Consider the following 19,728-nt stretch of genomic DNA (forward strand, 5'->3'; position numbering starts at 1 on the left):
ATAAGCAGCTGCGTATCAAACACACCCTACTTGCCGCATACATCTCAGCTGCACAGATCAATCAAATTGACTATACAGTAGTACAGGGACCAAGAGTGTTAAACATGAAATCAGCTTGAGATGGGTAAGGGTATGGGGGAGGGTTGGGAGCCGAGGTAGAGGGGGGTAGAGCTTGTTTCGTCCCCTCCTCTCCTCTTCCCTGGGCAAACAGGGGTAGGAAGGTAGCACCCTTGGGAAGAAATTAGTGACTGTGAGTGCCCATATTTCAAATGTTTTCAGAGGTCCCTTCTAATAGTCCAGAAAAACTAATCGTCCAAACACCCTCGGTCCCCTGCCATTTGAATTACAGAACTTTTACTGTATATGATATCCAAAGAACAGTGAACTGGTAACATCTGGATGTGAGACTTGGTACAGCATGACTCCAAAAAATTATAAGTTAAAACAGTGATGATGGGAGTGCTTAAATTGGATAGGATAAGAGACAGAGATTTATGGAAGATGCAGAGTACAGAAGTCTACTGATAAAAGGAGAGAACAATGTGCTTCAAGGCTGTGGTTATATTGGGAGACTGGATTGCGACAGGGTGGTGACAATGGTATGTGTGGGTCTGTCAAGTTATGCAGTGTGGTAGGCCAAGAAGGATGGATACTGTAAATGAAAATGCAAGAAACAGTTTTAAAAGCTGAGGAAGAAAAGGAACTGACAAGGAATCAAAATGGGTAAATGAAGTACAGTATGATATGTACACAGATGCACATATGGGGAGGAGGGGAAGTTTTGCATGTGAGGCAATGCCAGGCTTTCGGAGGCTTGGATGATGTGAGACTGTGTGACCTATGTCCCAGGACAAACTACTACATAGTTTTACATTTGTGCTCTCTCTGTTTCTGGATTCTATCTCACTCCATCTCTTAGGCTGGAATCAGGTTTAAGGAGATCGTCCAGTTGTTACCCTGAACGTGTCAGTAGGTTTTGTCCAGTTTCAATGAGATTTGGCACAAATTTTGGCACAAATACAGAGGGCTATTAGAGATAACGACAGGTACCTCACAACTGAAAATCAGTAGACTAGTTTTCGAATTAGTTACAAATTAGAGTAAACTGAATACCATTGCTAAAATTGGATGCATTCCTAAAAAATGCCTTTGCATCACATATTTTTGGTGTTCACACAACTCACAGAAGGTGTGTCTTGAAATGAAACTCTTAAGTTTGTGATATCACATCTAATTACAACACTGAGTGATGAGGAAATTAGGCAAAATTAGTTCCCTCCTAATGAGACTTTGAAGAGATGCTGTGCACAAAGGGGGAGGGGTATAAAAATATGAAGTGTTGAATTTACAGAACTTTTTACATGCATTTGACTGGTATATAAATAATCCTCGTACGACCAATAGCCTATCGATCTCAAAGGTCGCTAAATTACATTTTGGGAAAATGACCATCAAAGTTTCCCCAACTTTGCAAACATGCTGTGCACGAACGGGGGTGGAGTAGAATAGAATGCCTAGGATACCTTATAGAATTTTTTACACCCTTTTGATTGGTATATCAAGGAACCTTGTATGACCAAGAGTTACAGTATTTAGCTTATCATGAAGTTTAAGAACACACTGTTGCCAGGAGGTGTACTGAGAAGGGCCCAACACTATTGTCTGCCTTGTCAACTCCACGGTGTCTCAGAATGCTCCAACTCTGTAGTCTGCCTCATCTCCATGCTGTTTTTAGAAGGGCCCAACACTATAGTGGGTGTCATCATCTCCAAGGTGTTTCAGAGTCTGCCTTGTCTTCATCCTGTACCGAGACATCCTCAACACTGTCGCTGGCCTCGTCTTCTCCAAGTTGACTCAGAAGGCCCCACCACTGATGTCCTTCTCATCGTCTGCGTCCTTCTTACTTCGAAGTCTGACAGTTTTCATGGGGGTGTATGATCTTATGCTCTCCTGCTCCAGGAAACAAAAGTCTGCAGACTTGAATGGCATGGTCTTCATCCCCAGGTGGCATGGAAAGTTGGCTGCCTTGAAGCCAAAGTTGTGCTCAAGCACCACACCTTGGACCACAAACTTGACTCTATGCAGACCAGCAAACTTGTGTTTCGCTACCTTCATCCAAAGTTTGGAGTTGAGACTTTCATTTGGGTTCTGGGTCTGACCCTGCATGCATCTCTTGAGCAGTTCTTCAATCGTCAGGTCGACATAAACCTTCCAGATGGCCTTACAATTTTCATAAGGGATCTGCGACAGGCATCCAGGCTTATCACTGTGTTTCCCGCATGGTTTACTCGTCTGCTTTACCCCGCTTGTAGATTCACCAAGAGTTGGGGCCTAGGGGGCAGAAGTTATGCAGGGGACTCTTGTCAGTGGATACTGCTTGATTGTATGAGGCAAAGATGTTCTTCATTTCTTGTGTCGAAGTGTAGGGGGGCTCCTTGTCGCCACGTACAGCTATGTCGTAATACCAGTACCTCGTCATCATGTCTATGATGTTGTCAGTTGGCTGGCCTGCTCCACCCAACACACTGCATCTCATTCTCTTGCCAGTCTTGGTGGCTGTCATTTCATTTTTTAGTTTTCGAAGACAAGTTCCAAGGCATTTGCTGACGTGGTTGACACATTCCTCCTCCTGCAGAAGAACATCATAGGGCTCGAGCTGCTGTATTGCCAGGAAGGTGCTGGAGTCACCATCCCCAATGAATGTGGTATACCTTTGGCCAAGCTGGGTGCTGCGACTCCACATACGGCAAGCAACTACAATCTCAATCGAGGCAGGGGTCTCTGTGAAGTTCTTGTTGCAGAAGGTGGTGTGGCAGGCCTTCCACTCAGATGTTGCAGGTAAGTTCTTGTGCTGATGAGTGCTGCAAACCTGGCAAAAGTTTGAGAGGACTTCACAGTCAACAATGAAGCCAGTGTCGACTACAATAATAAAGCCAACACCAATGTGGAAGCTGTGGCCCCTAGTCATCCAGGTGCCATCACATGAGACCGTGATGTCAAGGAGGCCAGTTGCTGGGTTGTGAAGTATGTATGCTGTCTTGTAGTGTTGCATGACACTGGAGATGCCCTTCTCCATCAATGCAGGACAGACAATTTCCATCTCGTCATATATGAAGTGGGCAAGTCTTGTGAACAATCCTTTGTTGAAGGTGTCAAAGCCCAAGAGTTGACACAAATCGACTAAGGCCCGTCCATCTGATGTTGTCGTTGATATCCTCGTAAGCAGCCTTCATGTTGTTGTTCTGCATTTTCTTTGCCTGTCCTGTTGTGCTGCGACATCGTTAGTCACGTATGACGACTTGACTGTCACAGCCGGTGCAGGAAAAGGTCAACTCACCGCACAGACAGTCTGTTTTTGCAGTGAGGGACAAAGGTGCAAATCAAACAGTGCAAGCAACAATATCGAGGAGCTGCCTGATGTGCTGAGTGTGACAATCACTCGCTCATCGTCAACGATCTCAGCAGGTCGGATGACGTACTTCAGAAGCTCTTTCCTGATGTCGCAGGACATCCTGACAAAGTCAGGTGCTCCTGCAGGTGAGGCAGAGGGCCCAGGAGCAGGGCCAGACGACATGGAGGGCTGTGGCATGACAGGAATAGGTGTAGTGACTGTGCAGTGCTGCAGAACTGGCTGTGGCCACCACCGGTGGTGCAATGGCGGCCCTGGTGTAGTGCTGTGCTGCAGTGATGGCTGAGGCAGAGACTGGAAGTGCAGAAGTGGTGAGTGGTGGGGCTGTGCTGGTGGTGGCGACAGGTGGGAGGCTGGTGGTCCCAGGAGAGAGGAGAATTTCCTTCATCATTGCAGCTTTCCTCAGCACTGCCTGCTTCCTCTTGGGCATCTTGGTTGTTCAGATATTCTGCAGATCTTGGCCAATACAGTGGTATAAGTCAAATTTGGGAAAAGCGTGGTAAAATGCCAGCAAAAGATAGTGAAGTGAGAGGACTCAGCGGAGGGACGTACGTATTCTCTCAACAAAGGCTCTCACTCATCTGGCTGGTTGTGTGTTCTGCCGCGTGTATTTGCCAGCACGTGACAGAGCTGCCTGCTACCACGCAGATGACAATATATTTAATTATTTACATGGTTTTACTGAGCCATACGGTCATTCATTTTTATAGCCCTCCCTGCCCTCCTCCTAAACGACCTGCAAAAGTATGAAATAAGGTAAAAATTGACTGATTTTTACTCAATTTTCAATGGTAATATTTCACAGTCATATGAGGGAATGTTGATGAATTGTTTCCATGGGCATAACTCAACTTCACCTAGACCCACCATTTTTGGCCATTTTCAATACACCGATCCCCTTAACCCATTCACTGTGTCAGTGTTTGTTTACGTGTACATCCTATGTGTGGCAGTTTTCAAATATCTTTAAAAAAAAAAAAAAAAAAAAAAAAAAAAAAAAACTGTCAAACAATAGAGAAAAAAATCCCGAGTTCAATGGTATATAACACAATATAGGAAACGAAAAAATTACCTCTGATACGGGTCCATGAAGTAATAAATATTCTCTCTGTGGTGGTGCCAGGCGATCGATGTGTTATGGTTGCACTGTGTTGTCAGAGTCAATCTTGCGATCAGATAAGGTGTAAATCAGCATCTGAACCATCATTGTCATCATCGAACAATGCATCACTATCATTACTACACTCATCCAGAGATTTCATCCAATATTTGCTTGGGCTACTGCTAGCGGAGGCATGAAGATTTCGTACCTTTACCTTCGGCATTTTGTAGGTAACTGAGCTGAGCTCTGAACCTCGTAAAAATGCATAATCTATGTATGGCAATATTCTATAGGGTGCCATGAGTTGCTTGCCGATTTATTTCGTGCCATTTCTGACGGCGGAACTTTTGAAAGCAGGAAATCATATATGATACAGCCGCAGTCAGAGCCATCTGGACTCAGATATCATATATGATACAGCCGCATTCAATGGGTTAATATGATGATGAATGGTGATAGTGGTGACGGTACGATGGTGGAGAACAAAGAACACCTGAGAAGTATGTCCAGTTTCTTCATTAATATCAATCATCTTGGATGCCATGACCCATTCATGAAAAACCCTTAACCCTTAAGCCCACAACTATTTCAGGCAGGCCCCCCCCCTTGCAATTTGGGGGGGTGGGGGAGGGGGTGACTTTCACCATGGGCAAATTGATTGTGTTCTGGCTAAAGAGGAAGAATTTACATACTTAACAACGCAATCTGCACCCCATAGGCCTAATGGTTACTGCCCAATCACGAGTCAAAGTTAAAAAAAAAATTATAAGAATTACCCCTCGAAAACAATCTAAAATGTGAAAATTTTGATAACTACCTATTTTTCTTATTGAAACAGGTCATTTAAAAGTGTTTTGTAACACCAACCATGAAAACAGGTGTATGTAGGTGTGCGATTACTAGGCTGTGAAAAGTAGGCCTGTAGATAAGGGGGTTGGAAAAGTAACCAACTTTTTGTATGAAAAGAAAGCACTTCAGTGTGTTCTGTAACATCTTGGCGGCATGATACCTCTCGGGGGTCTGTAGGGGGAGGGAGGGTAGAGAGGGACAAGGAGGGAGGGATGGGGTGGAGTTTAAAGGGGACACAAGGCTAGCAGGGTGGGAGGAGGGGCGAACGTGGGTGGGAAAGGACATAAGTGGTGGTGAGAGGAAAGATGCAGGTGCGTGGAGGGGTGGGAGGGTGATGGAGGACGGGGAGGGAGTGAGGGGATGGGGTAGAGGGTGGCACTGACGCAGCCCAGAGGGGGGGTACTCCCCACTGCCCCGGTTGGTCCGATCCCCCCTCATGCCACCTCAGGGGGGAGTTCTCATTGGCCTGAAGCCATGTACATCGTAACTGGGGTGGAGGAAATGCTCCTCAGTTATTTACAGGCCCTGCTCAATTGGTATAAAACTCTCATCGCATCAATTGATATTATTAGGCATTAAGAGGTTAATGGGATGGCCATGTACTGTGTGTGGTTCTCAAACTCTGAACTCATTCTTAAAACTTTTTCCAACATTATCTTTCAAATAAGAATTGTTTTACCATATTTCTCACACCAGTATCCCTTGATCGACATTTTCCTCATTTCCACTTTCAGACACTTTCTTTGGTACTCAACTTACATATACATGTATTTTTTAAATGAATCCATACCACCTCTTTAACCATTCCACATCTCAGTACTCACTTCTAAAGCTCAACTGCTAGGCTCTCTTACACTAAATCATTCATATTGATAAAGGTTACCTGTGAAATGGTGGTATCACAATCTTGCTGCTGCTCCTCTTCCACTGGTATGGCAAGCAAGACCTTGCACATTCTCTTCAATATATCGCCACATATTAGGTCAGGGTGTTCTGCAAGCTGTAAGTCAATAATTTAGTCACTTCCCTCAAGTTACAATAACAGTAAAATGGTAAAAGGTGAACAAAGTATAATCATCCAGTACTGGAGGAAAAAAAAAATAATAATACTGTACTTTATTGAATATATTTTAGATATAAGAGAGACAAAGGATTTACAATCAGCTAAAATAATACTGACTAGAATAAGTGATGGCTGCTGAGGACTGCCAACTCACATTATGCATTGGTCAATGTACTGATTTTACTTGGTGGACAATTTGAAAAATCTTCGTGCAGAGATAAAGGAGTGGCATTACAAGGAAACGGAGACAAACTTACAGCATAAATGACTGATATAGCTTCAGTAGCCATGGGTGAATACTGACGGTCTTGCAGTTTGGTTAGACCATCTACCAAAATACTGCTCAAACGTTCAAAGATCACATGATCCTTTTCATATCTGAAAAGAATCAAGCCCACATGAAAAGAAAAGGGATTATTATACACTCGCATTTCTAATATGGATAGAGAGCATTAGTGAAAAGGCTGCATTTTCTGGAAATTAATATGTAGAGGATTTTTCCAGAATGAATGACAACACTGAGCTTAAAGATATGATAATGCTGTTTGGTACACATCTGTATACAGGCTGAGGAAGCTAACAAGACTACCAAATCACAGTAAGTAAATAACTAAATACAATCACGACTCACCACATGTTTGTTCGCTGTGTGACAAATTGCTAGAATGATGAACTGAAAGTTATACTCAATTTGGCTGTAATGATGGCAAAATGACTGCAAATTCTCCAGAACGATAATTCTGGTGGCTGTGCACAATAATCCCATGACTACATGGTACCTCACACGCGACCTGACAGTCAGCTGTTTGAGCCAAGATGGCCGCCCACTGTTAACATCTGCTGTGACTCTCAGTTTCATTTCATTCTATGCATGCAAGGTCATTGAACAACATTGCTATCAGCAAATAACAGTGCAAATGCATAAATAGTGCAGTGTGCAATATTAAGTGATAAATTCTTTGTGTGAAATACTGAAACATATGACTTGTAAGTCATGTCTGGCAAGCATGCTACCCCAAGTAGAAAGTGTGGTGCGATTAAGGGCAAGCTTTTTTTTTTTTTTTTTTTTTTTTTTTTAAGGTGCTCAGACCCCATCTCCATCCCTACTGAATTCAAGTTATGATGACCTTGCTATGTGATAAATTGCTACACAATGAGTTTCTACAATGTAATCCAATTGCATAGCAAGGAGCGACTGGATGGAAGATGACTTTGCATAAAGGTATGAAGTGTTCATGATAACTTTTTCTTCATCCACAACTCAGTTAAGGAGAGCTTAATATTCTCTCAGACATTACCTGGAACAGAATATGCTCTTCATAAATAAGATTCACACTAACATACCTTACTGGGGTGGTAGGTGCATCTGTCTTGGGCTTGGTGACAGCCAGCTTCAATAATGCAGTGCAGGACTCTTTCACCAAAGCAAAGTCATTTTCACCACGTTCTCCTAGGCCAGAATTCACCAGTACACTTATGTTGCTGCTGATAATGCTTACCTCTGAACTGGAAAAAATTATAGGTATTCAATATCACTGTTTTATGTAACAGTGTATTTTCCAACCTTCATGTGTTACCTGTGGTTTTACTTATGGCTGCTCTCCAAACTACTACCTCCTTAGTGAAATCCTTAGCTTATGATAAATCTCTAAGTACCTTGTCCCATGCATTCTTTGAATTATTTTCCATTCCACCATTCATATTCCCACTCAAATATCTTCATACAAGTATATTCTTACAGTGCCATGTTGTCTGAGGAATGACTGTTGTTTTTTCAACTATACTCACATTCACATACTTCTCACAACTATACTTTCCCAAACTCTTAGGATGTCTGGACTATCTCATCAGTCTACCACTTTGCAAGACCTTCCTGATACTCTCTATATCTGGTCTACTTCTTAACTCCATTGTGCCATTTCTCTCTCATTTCACTACCTTCATTATTCCCATCCCCCTCCTAGACTGCTCACTTTTCAATACCATACAACATACAACACTGAACTTCCTACACAAGCTGTGTACAGGTAACCCATTACATCATCAAGTCAAGCAGCAGATCCTTAACATTTTCCAACTTCTGATTCTTGCAGTCGTGGCAGGTCCAGTGCCATCAGCTGCCCTAATCATGATGCTAAGATGAGGTCTCATAAACACATTCACAACCCAGCCTACCTCCCAGAACTGCATGTTTGAGAGAGAGGTTTAATATGAATGTTGGGGTGATATATAGGTCTGTAATGTTAATATGGATATTGTGATAGGTGGGGGCACTCACCATCCACTCACTCAATGTAGTGCTGCTTTGGGTGTCTGCCCTTTCCTCTCTTCCTCTTCTGTCTTTCTTTTCTTCATTCTTTCCTCTTCCTTCTGCCTATGGGTGACTCTACACTAAGTGACAAACCAAATGGTTTCCTGTACACCAGGAAACCATTTACTAAGCTGGGTGGTAACCATATAACCAAATTATGGCGCCTGGTGGTTTAGTGGGTAATGAAGGCACTCCAATCGGATTGAGCCTGTGTAGGTTTATATCAAAGGGGTGGTTGAGGTTTACTGCTCTCATGTTATGCCACTCAGGGATGAGTAAGGTTGGTCACTCTCATCTTAAATGTCAGGACCAACTTGCCTAACCCCGGGCTTCTTCATTCCTCATGGGGCAACATAGTATTGGATGATGAATAGATGGATTTTTTTTTTTTTTTTTTTAAATGTAAGGAAGAAGGAACCAAAGGCCAGGAGCCCACAAACCGTTCCTTCCAAGAAAAAAACAAAATCAATACATAAGAGAGCCAAATTCAGGATCCAAGAAAAAAACAAAATCAATACATAAGAGAGCCAAATTCAGGATCTGTTCATTTCGAGATGCCCGGACACGTGGCGTGTGAAAGACTGAAGATCACAGGAAGTAGGATATACAGACAGAGGGAGACAGTTCCAGAATTGACCTGTTGCATAAATGAAGGACTGGAAGTAACTGTTAACTCTTGCAGTAGAGAGCTGGACAGAAAAGGGAAGAGAGTTTGTTGCTAGACAGGTGCTACACGCCCATCGTAGTGGTGGAGGAATGCAAGCAGACAGTTCAGAGGAGCAGTGACCATTGAAGTAGTGATTGAAAAGAGATAAAGATGAAACAGTGCGGCGAAGAGACAGAGGTTGAAGGGAGCCAATAAGAGGAGGAGTTAATGAGACGAAAAGCTTTTGACTCCACCCTATTGAGAAAAGCTGTATGTGGGGAGCCTCGCCACACGAGTTGTACTCTAAAGGGGGGCAAATAAAACCTGTGTATAAAGTCAACAACTGTGCTGTGGTAAAGAAGGTATGGAGTCGGCTCAGCACATCTAATCTCTTGGATGCAGATTTTACAAGAGATGTAATATGATCTTTCCAAGATAAATCCCGAGAAAATGTTTAAGGATGATGCAGGACTGAGCTGGATTACTAAACATTAGTGGATACTAATGTGGAAGATTCTGCCAGGCTGATAGGTGTGACAACTGATTCTTTGATGCAATAAAAACAAGATTACTCTTACCCTAGTCAATGATACGAGCCAAGTCAGACAGTATGTGTGCCATAGCCTCATCCCTTGTTTGCTGAAGTACCTGCTGAGATGGATGTTGCGGGAACCAAATGGAAAGGTGAAGGGTGGAATCATCAGTGTATGAGTGGACAGGATTAGATGTACAGCTTAGGTCATGATGAATAAAAGGAATAGAGTTGGTGATAGGACAGAGCCCTCAGGAACAACACTATTGACAGATCTAGGAGAAGAGCAGTGGCCATCTACAACAGCAGCAACAGAATGACCAGAAAGGAAGCTATAGATGAAGACATAGAAGAATAGAAACCATAACCAGGCAGTTTTGAAATCCCAAATGTACTGCTGCAGCCAAAAGTTTCTTTCCACCCTTGGAAGTGAATCCACATGGCACTGCACCCTTACTGGATGGCAGGTTGCTGCTGGCTGAACTACCATCCTACCACTTAAACTTGCACTGGAGCAGTTGAGAAACTTGTTGTATACACAGAATGACTTGGCATAAGAATGGAAGAAACTCTCTCTCTCTCTAGGGTGTAAAGCAAGTGATTGTTGGTAATGAGCTGCTCTCCGCTCCCCCCTCCCCAATGCCAACACACATGCGACACACTCAGGTATTCACACAGCACAACAAACAGTACTAGACATCCAGACTATCGCAGAGTCATGGAGGATGGGGTAAGAAGGAAGCATTTATATAAAAGTACATACAATCACCACAGCAGTTTCAACCTGCTAAAACAAATCTCTCAAGTGAGTGAGCGGGTGGGTTAGGAAAGGTGTATTAGGACAGGAAGAGTAGGAGTTTCTGTGGGAGATACGCACGTGGAAGAGAAATATCTGATTATAAAGAGAAAAGAGATCCTCTGTCAATCGTGCTATGTTACCCTTGATCTGTGATTGTTCCTCGTGTATGCATTATATTATAACATGTATAGTCGACCTTTTGATGATGGTGTGGTTAAAGTAATACAAATGAAAAGTTGCTTATTATGTGTATCAGGTTATGAATGCTATACATATTTATCTATCAAAAATTAATTACATCCCATATATAGGAAGGAATGAAAGTGGAGGGCTTCTTGTGGTGATTGGCAGAATTGTTGTATATTATTTTATCCATTTACAGATAGCAGGGACATACTGCCATTGGTATGGAATCTGGTTACATCACGTTTCGTTCAATAGTTGTAGCGTAGTCTCTTGATATTAACCAGTGTTGTGTACCAGTCGGAGTGTTCAGTCAGCAAGTATGTTGGATATCGAAGAAATTTTTCCCATAAGATACTGAAGAAAAGTCAGAGATGCATTCCAGATCCAAACCCAAACTCTCATGTACCTTAATCAATAGGGAGTGGCACAGAAACACCATAGGTAACGTTATTATCCTCATGAACAATACTATTGCTAAAAAATGGCACATCAAACATTTGCATGCAGGAGGGTAGGCTGGTGGAATGTGCAGTGCTCAACACCACCTCACAGCAACTAAACAGCTAAGCACCTTGCAGGCAGTGTGCCAAGCAGGAGTGGGGGAGGGCGGGGAGATAGGGAAGGAGGCAAGAAAGCCAAACATCCCTACTACCCCCCCATCTCTCTCTCTCTCTCCCTCTCACTCACTCACTTACTAACACACACACACACACACACACACAATAGGAGATAAGCAGGGTGGGGGGAGGGGGGGGATGGATGGAGAGGCAGACAACCAGGGGTGTGGGAAGGCAGGGGGACAGGGAGTGAGACATGCCTGGCAGTCCCGAGTGTGGTGGTGGAGAAGAGAGGGGATGCAGGGATGACTGGGAAAGACTTGTTTCAAACCTAGGGAGGGGCAAGGTGTCTGACTGGAAAGGTGAGGTGTTGGACTGGAGAGGCGGAATGTCGGACTGGAGAGGCGGAATGTCGGACTGGAGAGGCGGAATGTCGGACTGGAGAGCCGGAATGTCAGACTGGAGAGGCGGGGTGTCAGACTGGAGAGGCGGGGTGTCAGACTGGAGAGGCGGGGTGTCAGACTGGAGAGGCAGGGTGTTAGACTGGAGAGGCAGGATGTCGGACTGGAGAGGCAGGATGTCGGACTGGAGAGGCGGGATGTCGGACTGGAGAGGCAGGATGTCGGACTGGAGAGGCGGGATGTCGGACTGGAGAGGCGATGGACATTCAAATTGTTCGGATGTGTCAGTTATCGATGCACCAGATAACAGGTATGGGTGTACCTGGTTATTAGTTTTAGATCGATCGAGTGAACTGATAGTCAAAGGATGAGTAAAAGGGAGTAGCCTATATGTGTGATATGGAACATGGAAGGAGACATGGACATGAGTGACATGAAAGGATAGGGTGAGGGAATGCATGAGGGAGAGGGGGAGTGGATGGGATGGGATTGTCTCGCTGGCGGGAGACCGGCGGGCAAGGGAATCTTGTCGTGGCCACCCAAGGTAGACTGAATACAGTGGATGGCTACGAGGGGTGATTAGAAAGAAATGACAGTGAGTCCATAAACTTTTATTAGCATGAAGAACTATCAAACTATGGCTCACATTCCTTCAAAGTACTCCCCTCCAACCTCTATGCAGCGTTCCATTCTCTTTCTCCACTTCATGAAGCAAGCGTGGTACTCTGAAGACGGTATACTTCGGAGTTCTGAATTGACGGTCCGTGCCAAGTCTTGGATGCGATGAAATTGCTTCCCAGCGATGGCAGATTTAATTTTTGGAAACAACCAAAAGTCACAGGGAGCCAGGTCAGGGGAGTAGGGTGGGTGGGGGAGCAGAGTTATACCTTGTTGTTCCAGGTACTGCATAGTGAGGCGAGCTTTGTGGGGTGCAGCATTGTCGTGGTGCAGCAAAAGGCGAGACCGACGGCGGGTTGGTGCGGTGTTGGCCTTGTGTTCCAAGACTTGTGGAAGGACCTGGTCTGTGTAGTATTGGGCTGTGATAGTGGACTTTTCAGGCATCACATCCACGCATATTGGTCCTTGAGAATTGAAAAAGATGGTGAAAAGGCGCTTCCGGCTGTGAAATCCTTCCTTCAAAATCTGAGGTCGAGGGTCTTCATCGCCCAACCACACCATGTTTGACTGCTTGTCACGGGTTGTGAAGAATGAAATCCAACACTCATCTCCAGTAGCAACATCTGAGAACCATTTTGGACCATTTGGTTCAAATTCAGCAAGCCAGACACAACAAATCCTCACCCGTTCAGCCTTTTGCTCATCAGTCAACAAATGGGGTATCCATCGACAACACTTCTTCCTCAGGTGTAATTGTTCATGCACGATGTCATATGCACTCCCATAACTGATATCAAGCTCCAAGGCTAAGAACCTAAGAGTTACAGTTGGATCCTTGTCAATGATGGACCGTGCACGGACAGTTGTTGCTTCGGTCACGGATGTCCGGGAGCGTCCAGAGCGTTGTTCATCTTTCAATTCAGTTTTTCCTGCTGTGAAAGCACGAATCAAGCGGGAAACAGTTTCCAGGGAAGGAGTAGTGTCTGGATAAACTTGTAATAATTCCCCTCGAATCTCTGTTGCTTTCTTTCCCAGTTTCCACCTCGTAAAAATGTAGAACCTGCAGCCTTCTTTCGAGTAATCCATGTTTCTGGCCAGAGAGCAAAAACAAGAGTGAAGCATTCACTCACAACAATAAAACAAGAAAAGTCAGGCATACGGCGACAAGTTCAAACTCGTAAGGACAGGCAACTCTGCACTCTCCTTGCTCCCCTACCTCCCATCATTCAAGGTTTTCATGTTATAGCACGAACTGTCATTACTTTCTGATCACCCTTCGTATAAACAGACAGATACTCCCCATTACACCCACACCCTGTTATCCGGCACATCAATAACCAGCACTACGCTGGACTGAACGCAAGAAGTAGAGGAACATTCTCACAATCTGAACAATATGAATGTCCATCGCCTTGCTAGTTCAACACCTCGCCTTTCCCAAGGTTTGAAATGAAGCTCTTCTGGTCCTCCCATCCTCCTTCCATTCCCTCTCTTCTCCCCTCTCCCCACCCATCACTCCTCCATCCCCCACCACACTCAGTACTGTCATGCATGTCTCCCTCCCTCTCCCCCTGTCTTCCTCCACCCTGGTTGTCTCCTTCTCCATTCCTCCACCCTCCCCCGCCAACGCTTGTCTCCCCCCAAGCACGTGCACACGTGTGTGTGTGTGTGTGTGTGTGTGTGTGTGTAAGAGAGTGGTGAGTGCGTGAGAAAGAGTGGTGAGTGAGTAAGTGAGAGTGAGTGAGAGTGGTTAGTGAGAGAGAGAGAGAGAGAGAGAGAGAGAGAGAGAGAGAGAGAGAGAGAGAGAGAGAGTGAGTGAGTGAGACTAGAGGGGGTGGGGGGGTAGTAGGGCTGTTGGGCTTTCTTGCCTCCTTCCCTGTCATCCCACCCTCCCCCACCCCCACTTGTCTCCCTCCCTCATCCCTGCTTGTCTCCCTCCCCACCCCCACTTGGTGCACGGTCAGTAGCCTGCATGGCTGTTTAGCTGCCCTGATGTGGTGCTGAACACATGTTCCACCACCCTACCCTCCTGCATATGATGTTTGATGTACAATTTTTTGGCAACAGTATTGTTTTTGAGGATAATAACATTACCTATGGTGTTTATCTATCAGTCACTATTGTCTGGTTAAGGTATACGAGGGTTTGAGTTTGAGTCTGGAATGCATCTCTGGCTCTTTAGTATTTTATGGGGAAAATTGCTTTGATATCCAACGTACTTGCGACCGAACACTCCGACTGGTACACAACACTGACGGATATTGGGGTATGGGTGTATCGTTCTATATTCGATACTGCTACCGGTATCCCCACACATTTCTTATTTACAGTATACGTAATTCATCTACAGTATATTCACCAGTATCAGTATTAAGTGGAACAAACTGGTTTGCTGCCATAACAATGGCATGGGGAAGGTCTGCAATACACTACTCCAGAGATGTCACCAACAGGGTTTCTTACAAAAGAGGGTTATTGGCAGCAGTCAGGTCTCAATTATGCAAATGATGCAATATTCGTATGCTACAGTGCTATGTGTGACCATTGTAACCATTGCGTTAGCATGATTCAAACCAGTGCCGTAGCCATCAGACAGCAAAGATAGACTGAATCCTAGAAATGATACTACTGCACCACAGTGTGCACAACCAACCAGATCAAAGTCAATCTGTCATGTGATGAAAATATTTCCAAGTGCTCATTAGCATGATTCAAACCAGTGCCGTAGCCATCAGACAGCAAAGATAGACTGAATCCTAGAAATGATACTACTGCACCACAGTGTGCACAACCAACCAGATCAAAGTCAATCTGTCATGTGATGAAAATATTTCCAAGTGCTCATTACCTCAATATATCTTTGCTTGCAGTTTGCTTTTTATTGCATAACCGTTTGCTTGCTGTGGACTGAATTAACAATATAACAGTAAAAATAGCATTTCGAGTTCATACTTTTATTAGGGAAACATTAATATAGGTGGTGGGTGGGGGCACTTATCATCCACTCACTTGATGTGGTGCTGCTTTGGGTGTCTGCCCTTTCCTCTCTTCCTTCCATCCTCTTCTTTCTTTCCTTCATTCTTTCCTCTTCCTTCTGCCTATAGGTGACTCTACACTAAGTGACAAGCCAAATAGTTTCCTGTACACCAGGAAACCATTTACTACGCTGGGTGGTAACCATATAACCAAATTATGAGGCCTGGTGGTTTAATGGGTAATTAAGACGCTTCAATCAGATTCAGCCTGTGGAAGTTTATATCCAAGGGATGACTGGGTTTTACTGCTCAAGTAATGCCACTCGGGGATAAGTGAGGCTGGTCACTCACATCTTAAATGTCAGGACCAACTTGCCCACCACCAGGCTCCTATGCTCTTCATGGGGCAACACAGGACTGAACATGAATATGATTACTACACAATGTAGAATACAGATCTGCTGTACATATATAACAATTACTTGTAAAATATATACATATGCTATACTTTGTTGTCACATACAATATAAAGTTGGCCAGCACTACATTCCCATCTGCAAATAAAACCAATGTTGTAAAGTATAAACCTATGGATAGAATGTGGAAGAAAGCACCATGTGAAAAGGAGCCTTTAATGACTGTTTCGCTCTTGCTTCTTCAGATCAAAGGCATCTGTAACACCACCAATTCACTTAAGTATCACTCACAGAAAGGGAAATGGGGAGGGACGAGGACAGTGGGTTATAGGGAGGGGGCTAGGATGTATGAAGGAGGCCAGGGTGGAAGGTGTATGGAGAGAGAAGGGGTCAATGTGGTGGGAGGGTGGGGGTTGCCCAACGAGAGAGAGAGAGAGGGTGGGAGGGTAGCTGTGAGGGTGTCTAGTGATGGCAGAAACAATGACAATGAGTATTTTAATAAGATATAATAATCATTAGACCATACTAAAATTAATAACATGCCATTAGTGACACTAATGATATATTGTACCGGTAAATTAACAATATGACTCAAATTATACAAGTTTAGACTGTAATAATATTCATCACCATCATCACTTGCACCTCCTTGCTCACTCTAGGGCATGGTGAGGAGTAACAATCTCCAGATAGCCCAAGTCTGACTAATCCAATGGGCCACACTTCCATTCACTCATCCTGGCTCTATCTGATACGCCAAAAACATTCACAACATTCTGTAGTTTCACAAACGTATCCAACAGGGTCAATTTGGACACTGTCACGTTAAAATGGGGTACCAATTCCCTGATCATGAACTTCTTCTCACAACATTCATCCAGCTAGCTCGATCTCTTGTCAGTCCCCTAACCTCATCGACTTCCATACCTCGCTTCCTCACACACTCATCCACAATAACCCTCCACCTCCTCCTTGGCCTACCTAGCCTCCTCCCTCCTTCAAATTCACTCAGATATACCTTCCTCACCACTCTCCACATGACTATACGATCTCGGTACACTCTCTTCTATTCTGGTGTCCAGACTTCCTCACTCCACATCTTTCACAAATCACATTATTTTGTATCCTATCCGCTCTCTGTACTCCACACACATTCCTCAGCAGTCCTATCTCCACTGCTCTCTCTCGACTTTACCTTTTCATGCCACACCATAGTCTCACATCCGTTTGTTCAAGTTGGCACTAACACTCTTTCATGTAAGTCTTATGCAGTTGCAACACTCGAGCCTCAGTTTCTTATCAAGGCCTTCAGAGCACCAGCTACTTTCCTTCTTCCCCTTCTTCTGCACATTTTCCTCTCCTTTATATCACTGTACCCAGGTATCTGAAATCTCTCACCAATTCCCGTCTCTCTCCATTCACTGTAATATCACACTGGGGGGTCACCTTCTCTCTCAATAACCATCACTTTACTCTCTTCTACATTAACTCTCAAAGCACGACCCACACAGACAGCAAAACTCTGCACTAGTCGACCAAGCTCTTGTCCGGTATTTGCAAGTAATACTGCATCACCAGTATACAACAAATTTGAGATATTCCATCCATCATCATTCATTACCAATGCCATCCGTCTCTCCAATACACATGTTTTTACTTCGCTCATCATCCCATCCATATATACTGTATATTGCACAACCACGGGTACATCACACAACCTTGCTGCACACCCACACTGATCGTGAACCATCCACTTAGATGCCCATTCACCCTTACACAAGCCTCACTACCATCATAAAAACTCTTTACGGCACCTAGCAACTTAACATCTACACCATACTTGCGCAAAACCTTCCACAATCCTTCTCTGTCTACTCTGTCGTATGTTTTTTCCAGATCCATGAATGACATAAACACCTTATAGTCCTTCTCACAAGCCTTCTCCATTATCTGTCTCACTGCAATTATTTGATGCGCACATCTTCTGCCACTCCTAAAGCCGCCCTGTTCATCACTCACTAGGACCTCTGATATCTCTCTTACTATCTCTAATGGTTCTTCCATATACCTTCCCCACAACACGAAATAAACTTATGCCAAGATAATTCTTGCATTCACTTCACTTACCTTTATTTTTGTACAGGGGTACAATCACAGCCTTCTTCCACTCTGGTGGCACAGTTTCACTCATCCAGGCCTTCTTACATATCCCCACCAAGCACTTCATTCCACTCCCTCTACTACACTTCATCATCTTTGCATACATCTCATCAACCCCAGCTGCTTTCCCATTTTTTCAGCCACTTCACAGCATTTTTCACATGTGAGAGTGCCACGTTTACTACCCTTGCATTCCTCTGTACACCCCCAAAACCAATCATGATTACAGCCACTCTGCTCTCTCTATTCCCATTCATCAGGCTTCCAAAACATTCTCTCCATCTGGTCCTTACTTCATCCCCATCAGTTAATAATATACCACTTACATCCTTCACACTTTCATATTTCTTTCCGCTGTCACTTATACCTTTCTGCACCTCCTTCCAGAATAACTTCCCATTTTCAGTGCAATTTGCATTCACTTTTCTTCCTAGATCATCCTTTACCTCCTCCTTTTTCTTCTTCACTAGTCTCTTTATGTCCTTCTTGCTCTCAAAATATTCAGTTTTCATTTCAATTGAACCCCTGTCCTGTAACAACTCTAGCCACTTCTTCCTCTTTTCCTCCACTGCTCTATCAACCTCTTCATCCCACCATACCGTACATTTCTTATTTGTTGCTAGAAACTACTGCCACACCACACACCACTTTAGCATTTCTAACTAAGCAATCCCTATGTGCATTCCAAAGGCTGTACAGATTCATTTCATTCCAATTTGCTGATTCCAACTCCTCCTCTACTTTGGTCCTGTACTCATCTGTCATTTCTTTGATCCTCAGCTTCTTGACTTTCAGTCTTTCTCCCTGACTGCTTCTCTCTCTCATGGTCCACCTCACTCCTCTCAGTTTGATCTTGTATACCACAATCATACAATTTGACAGGCCTCCACATCATCCTCTCACGGCCCTCGTATCAACAATCATTCCCAGCATTGAGTTCTCTAAAAGTATGTAATCAATCAGGCTTTCAGCGCGATCTTCATTCCCTCTATACCATATTTATGTGCAACTTTGTATTTGTAATATGAGTTACAAAAGCACAACCTCCTCTTCTGACACATATGATTCAGCTGTTTCCCATTTTCATTTTCTCTTGGTACCCCATTACAACCCATTATGTCATCATCAGGACCAGTGCCTACTCTTCCTATCACCCATTACAATCACTTTATAGCTCCTGGGCATTTCTCCCATTGCTTCATCCAGCTCATCCCAAAACCTGTCTTTCTTTCACTCCTGTCATCACACGGTGCATATGTTACAATCACTGTCATTTTCACCTTCTCAAACTTGAACTTGACATAAATACACCTCGAGCTGACACATTTGTAATCTCTCATTCCACTCTGTCACGCTTCATCAACAAATCTACTCCTTCCTTGGATCTTCCTCGCCCATTCATGCCCGACCTTACACATTTTACACCCTCCCACTCCTCCACTTCACACTTTTTCATCTGTTTCACACAATGCCATCACGGCATATCTCGCACTTCTGAACACATTCACCACTTCCACCCTCTTGCGCTCCTCATTCACACCTCTCACATTCAACATGATAATGTGAATCTGCCCATTTGGTAGGGGTCTTGGGCAGGCATTGGGCCCTCCACGGCTCTCCGAAACATTTGCCATGATTAAGTGATTTTAGATAGGGGAATCTGGGGGACATTTAACCTGGCAAAAAAAAAACTGTTATATGGTT

At 44.1% G+C, this 19,728-nt stretch overlaps 1 protein-coding gene across 1 annotated transcript in view; it reads right to left on the reverse strand.

Moving 5' to 3' along the window:
• Cap-D2 (CAP-D2 condensin subunit) overlaps nucleotides 1–19,728 on the reverse strand; it is a 181,169-nt gene that overhangs the window by 56,412 nt on the left and 105,029 nt on the right. The window contains exons 18-20 of the mRNA XM_080273545.1: nucleotides 7,768–7,929; nucleotides 6,681–6,801; nucleotides 6,244–6,360 (exon numbers count right to left, since the gene is read on the reverse strand). Of these exons, the coding sequence (XP_080129671.1) occupies nucleotides 6,244–6,360; nucleotides 6,681–6,801; nucleotides 7,768–7,929 (400 nt within the window). The remainder of the gene's footprint in view (nucleotides 1–6,243; nucleotides 6,361–6,680; nucleotides 6,802–7,767; nucleotides 7,930–19,728) is intronic.

The sequence above is a fragment of the Coenobita brevimanus genome, chromosome 55 (assembly GCF_032717465.1).
Source record: "Coenobita brevimanus isolate Jiangsu-jjx chromosome 55, ASM3271746v2, whole genome shotgun sequence".
Classification (NCBI taxonomy): domain Eukaryota; kingdom Metazoa; phylum Arthropoda; class Malacostraca; order Decapoda; family Coenobitidae; genus Coenobita; species Coenobita brevimanus.